The sequence below is a fragment of the Pyrus communis genome, chromosome 17 (assembly GCF_041283825.1).
Source record: "Pyrus communis isolate YQ-2024b chromosome 17, ASM4128382v1, whole genome shotgun sequence".
In the NCBI taxonomy this organism is placed as follows: domain Eukaryota; kingdom Viridiplantae; phylum Streptophyta; class Magnoliopsida; order Rosales; family Rosaceae; genus Pyrus; species Pyrus communis.
Genome location: NC_142581.1, coordinates 5,835,181 through 5,840,867, shown reverse-complemented (window position 1 = coordinate 5,840,867; position 5,687 = coordinate 5,835,181). Strand labels below are relative to the sequence as shown.

General features: G+C 34.6%; 1 protein-coding gene across 1 annotated transcript; it reads right to left on the bottom strand.

Annotated features, from left to right (window-relative positions):
- Window positions 1-2,940: 2,940 nt before the first annotated feature.
- Window positions 2,941-5,304, bottom strand: LOC137709534 (putative cyclin-D6-1). Its single transcript, XM_088688775.1, has 6 exons — window positions 4,864-5,304; window positions 4,689-4,769; window positions 4,383-4,478; window positions 3,976-4,177; window positions 3,748-3,878; window positions 2,941-3,447 (listed from the first exon to the last, which is right to left on the bottom strand). The coding sequence occupies exons 1-6, from the start codon at window positions 5,038-5,040 to the stop codon at window positions 3,232-3,234; spliced, it is 903 nt and encodes a 300-aa protein (XP_088544901.1). The 5' UTR covers window positions 5,041-5,304; the 3' UTR covers window positions 2,941-3,231.
- Between the last annotated feature and the right edge of the window lie 383 nt (window positions 5,305-5,687).

Below are 5,687 nucleotides of genomic sequence, written 5' to 3'. Positions count from 1 at the left end.
ACGTGCATGCAACGGATAATAACGGCTCAACCGAGGCCAAAGGTGATCAAAATGGTATTTATTCAAAATCCTCTCATCAATCCTCATCAAATCCTTACCCACAAGATAACTCCGAATTATCTTTTCAAATTGCCATTAATTACTAAATTAATTGATTAATTACCAAATTAATTGCAAGATATTATTTGACATAATATCTTGCAATTAGAGCAAGAATTCCACCATAAGTGGCCGGTCCCTATTTCTCCAAATAGGGCCGGCCACACCCCTATATATAGCCCTATCTTCACACCAAAAGGCAAGTTTATTCTCTTCCAAAAATTGTCTAAACACTTTCTATCTTAAATTCTAACTTTGGCATCAAAGATTTTTCAGCCAATTCATCGTGGACGCGTGAGGCTCTTGGCCTTGATCTTAGGTGTTATTGTTTTGCATGTGCATTTTCATCAAATAAGAAGAAGGCGGAAATTTGCATCCACATAAGTGGTTTTAAGTTCAAAACTAATTCATTCCTCCATCCCTCTAGGTTTATTTATTCCTAAATTTAAACCTAAGACTTTTATTTCTGACTACCAAACTCTTCCCCTTCCTCGGATTAAGGGCACCGCACATCCGCAAGTATTGGTTGAGAAAAAGGAATAATGTGTTTTTTTTATATTCCCTTTTATAAATGTTAATATGTTGTTTATATTATTAATATTGTTGATACTTCAACCTTAGATAATCTCTAATGAGAGATGTTAAATGCCTTAGAATGAATGTGTTACATTTTTTTAATAGGTCGGAAAACTCTCTAATGGCCAAATTTTAAGAATAATACTTGACTACTCAAAGACGAGTATAAACTTCTACTTAAAACTTTTAGTGTTTTAATCACATAGTTTTGTGCTTATGATAAGAACTGATCATACTATGAATCACACTGTAAAGATCATCTCTGCAAAAAATAAACTAAAACTAAGGTCGTTTAGTTAATCTATTGTAGCAAATACATAGCGGTTCGTAATGCTTTTACCAATTCCGTTCATTTGTTTTAAATAGTTTGACGACTAAACGACCTTATTAATTTAAAAACTCATATTGCCACTTAGTACTATGATCCAGTGGTATTCCTCTTCACTTGTAAGTGAGAGGTCTTAAGTTCGATTCTCCCCAAAGACAAATTTGAACCATATTATTGCTAGCTAATAGTGAGGCTAAACCCACCCCTCCCCATTAGTGTAGATAATATCGTTTGTTAAAAAAAAAAAAAAAAACAACTCATCTTCGCCAAAAGAGAAATATATATATATATATATTTTTTTTTTTTACATCTGCGTCTTTAGAAAAATGGACCTCGCTAGTTAAGGAGAGAAAAATAAATGAGAACTCTTATTTACTTGTTCTGAAGATGTAAATGAGATGTAAATGTAGGTTTTTTTACATTTCAAATTTGTACCTCTTCATTAAAGATGTTCTTAAGATATATCGTTATGTTCTTACATTTTTCGATGTGCGAATAACATAACTGTGGAGCTATCGTTATGTTCTTATAGTTGTTGGTATGCAAATAACATAATTGTGAATATGTCGTTCATAAACTTAAATGCATGTATAATGGATGAACTTCACTGGATACACTTTAAAATACCAAAAACTAACAAAGCTAAAACCAACTTAAGATTCACTATCAATAACAAAGCATCTTAAACCCTAGCCGTCTAGGGAAAAATCAAAGGAAAATTTCTCTGCTGCCAGCTCCTGCCTTTGGCTTTGGAGTTGGCCACAATCTTTCTGAAAATCATTCTTTATCTCGTCTCTCTCACTTTTTGTTTACTTTATTTGGTGTTGAATTGTTGCAGTAAAACATTGTAGACATCATGATAGTCGTCGTCTTTTGACCCACCCACATAGTTAACACAAGGTATTGGATCAAGTTATCACTTTTGATATAGGGTTGAAACGGGAAGCCATGGAAGACGTCGAATTTCTTTGGATTAAGTTTAGTCAGTACGACACCTTGGGTTTAGCCGGTGCAGTGGTATCGCTTTTGGATGTCCGGAGGATGTGGAGGGCGACATGATTTTATCTTTTTATTTTGTTTTTGTTTAATAATTTTCAGGAATTGTTTTGGAGTTTGGTTTGATTTCTCTCTGTAAGAGAGTTTGCTAGTTTGATTGCTCTCTATAGGAGAGTGCTTGATTTTAATTTTCGTTTTGATGTGCTACCTCTTTTGGATCTATGTATAAAGGGTGGAGTTGTTTGATTTGCTAGATTTACTTTATTTGGTGTTTTGGGATCGTAGCGGTCATGAGGTGATGCGATAGACCTATGGGCATCGTACTCCCTATCCCAATTTATGGTTTGAGATTTTGTTCTCACATTGTCTCCATGTAACATGAAGGTTAACAATTTATTGATCTCTGTAATGGTACGGTTCTCGATGAGCTCAAACGAGAGTTTGCAGTTTACTCATTGCTTTGTGATTAATGATGCTTTATTGTAATATTTTAAGATCTAATTTGCAAGGACCGTTTTGAGGACGAATCTTCATGATATGTATTTATAATGCCCTTTTATCAATGCATGAAATATCATACTCTTAGAAAGGAAAAAAAAAAAAAAAGAGGCTACAACCAAAACATAGAGAACTGAACAACAAATTCAATTCAAAGTTAATATTATATATGTCGTGTCTTCGTTTGATTCCAAAAGAAAACAAAAAGAGAAATAACATCAAAAATACAAGAGAACAAAAAGAATAAGGACCCCTCCAGCGAGGACCATTTTGAGATTGCGAGGACTTTTTGAGGATAAATCTTCATGATATGTATTTATAATGTCCTTTTATCAATGCATGAAATATCGTATTCAAAGTTATTATTATATATGTCGTGTCTTCGTTTGATTCCAAAAGAGAAAACAAAAGGAGAAATAACATCAAAAAAATACAAGAGAACAAAAAGAATAAAGACCCCTCCATTCTTTTTCAATTTCTTCTCCAACCCAACATAATGTAATTGACAGCGGTGTTTCTGTTTGGCTTGGTTCATAAGATAAGAACTTCATCTCTCTCTCTCTCTCTGTCTCACATCGGTTTATTCTCATCTTTTTTTCTATTTGTTTTCTTGCCCATTTTCTCTTTTTGTTTATTGGCGCAGCTAAAAGCTAGTGTCCCTCTCGAAAAAGAGAAGGTCTCAGCAGTGCTTGTGACTTTGGAAATGCTTGTGAGAAATTTGGAGTCTGTGATCTTTACAGTACACTAATTTTTCTCCTCTTCAAGTCCCTCTCCATTCTCAACGTGGTAATGCTTGTGACTCCGGTTTTTCCACTTTCTGCCGAGCTTGAAAAAGTATGGTCTAGCACATTGGCTGGTGTGACGACCGAGCTACACACCTTCTCTAGCATTGAATCGAACCCATCAACCACAATGCCTTGCATTGCACTATAGCATTGCAACATGTTTTCCTACACAAAATTTGAAGAAAAAAACATGATTTTTTGCATGTGAAGATGAATACTTTCATATAAAAGTGATTCCTATTTGGCTTGTTACATGAATGTATTATTCTTTGTTACAAGCAAATCGTTATATGACATTGTAAAGATAACTAACTTAAATAAAAGAACTGAAATGTTTCGACACACATGACAAACTCTGGTTTTTCTGTAGAGAGAGGTTACTCTTTACATATAGGAAACAAAAGTATTTTCCTATGAAAATTACCTCATAATGGTAAGTATAAAGAATGTTTTTTTTATTTTTACCTTATTTACATATGAACAGTGGGATAGTGCTTTTTTAAAGCAGGAGAATTGCATAGGAAATAACTCGTGAGAAGCAGAGAGGAGAGCAGCGGCCGCGATTATTGATGGCTTGAACACTAAAAGCTCAACATCTGCAAACAACATAATGATTAGATAAAAACTGTTAAGTCCTTAGCAGAAACTGAATTTATTTCCATGTCAAAATTTTATCTTGTGGAAGTGAAGTACCCTTTTGAGATTTGAAGATGATTTGGGTGGCTCTGGCTTTGAGAGCCTGCAGCAATGGCGGGTCTTCTAGTTTGAACAAAGAAATGAAAAATGACATGAATGAGAAGGGTGTTATGGAACGCATTCTCCATTTTAGAGCTCCCAATATGAGTACTTCCATCCTTTGAATTGTTTGTGTGTCGAAAATGATGCCTCCATCACCCTATAAAATACCAAAAATTTAAATTAGCAAACGTGAATGTAGCCACATTAAATACACCTCCACCACCCGAGTTTGAATCTCTCTCCCTTCAGTTTAGGTTAGCTTAAAGCAGGATAAGAGTATAAAAAGACATCATTTAAGTGAATAATTAGTGATTAATTATGGGTTAATCACCACAATAATCAAAATGTTTAGTTTAATTTACCTGAACATCATGTAGAGAGAATTCTGATTTCTTCATCTTGGAAGCTAAAGAAATGCAGGAGATTGCAAGAAGCTTTATGAGCCATGGCTTTGGTTTCTGTTATACCAAGCATGATTTAGATCTTATAGAAAAGATTTGAGCCCAGAAAACAATTTCTACGCATTGGCATTGGGAAGAACCCTTCTTGCTTTTAAAAACCATTTGTTAATTATACAATTTTTGGTTATCAAAAGCAAGAAAAGTGTTTCCAAGAATCCAAATTGTTAATCTTTTAAGAAGCAAAACACCATGGTGTGCGTTTTTTACCAGCATTCCTTGGCAGGACAAGAACCGATCCAGATAATTTACAGCAAGGTACAGTAAAAGTTCATCAGAGTTGCAACACAGCTGCAACGCCATAAAAAAATAAAGTAAGGAAAAGAAATTTGTGGGTTATATTTTATATTACAAGACGATATTCTAAACTATGTACAATTTAAACCTCTGAGATGGAAGAGATGGCTTCCCTTCGAATCGAGATGTCGAAGTCTCGAGCTTTCAGGCTTTGAAAGTAAGTCTCTGATGTCATGTGATCAGATTCAGTGGAAAACAAAGAAGTGAGTGTTTCAGAGTGGAAGTCATGGGAAATTGTAAGTGGGTTTTCGAGGTCGAAATCCATGGATGAGTCTGGTTAAGTTTTCAGTGAGTTTGAGGGCAGAGCACGCAAGACATTGTAGAAAGGGAAGAAGAAGCGAAGTGGTAAGATAACGAAAAGGCAGAGAATTTGAGTGTTTTATTTTTGGGTTGTTGAAACGAAAGGAAGTGTAGTGAGTGAATGAATGAGTGGGTGAAGACTCGGATTTCATTCATTTACATCTCTCTATGACTCTCACTCCATCGTATAGCTAGTGTGTTGCAATTTAAAAGGATCCTCGCCGGATTTTTTTTTAAAGATCTCGCGTTCGTGATCATTTATCATACATCGTGCGGTCAGTTTTTCTTAAGTATTTTACATTTAATTTTAAATTTTAAATTTTAAAATAATTTCTAACTACACGATGTACGATAAACGGTTACAATCGTGAAATCCTTAGGATTTCTATGAAAAGGATCTGGTTCCATTTGCATTGACATGTTGGGACAGAGGAATTGAGATGTGAGAGGGTTATGATCAGATGGGTTGCAGCTCACTGTAGTTTGCAAGGAACCTCAACCACGTGATTGGTAAAAAAAGTAAGTTTTTTTTTTTTGGACATTACTTGTTTATCGTATGAGTGCACTTCACTGTCTACACAGATGTGATTAACGTATTTTAATTATACAAAT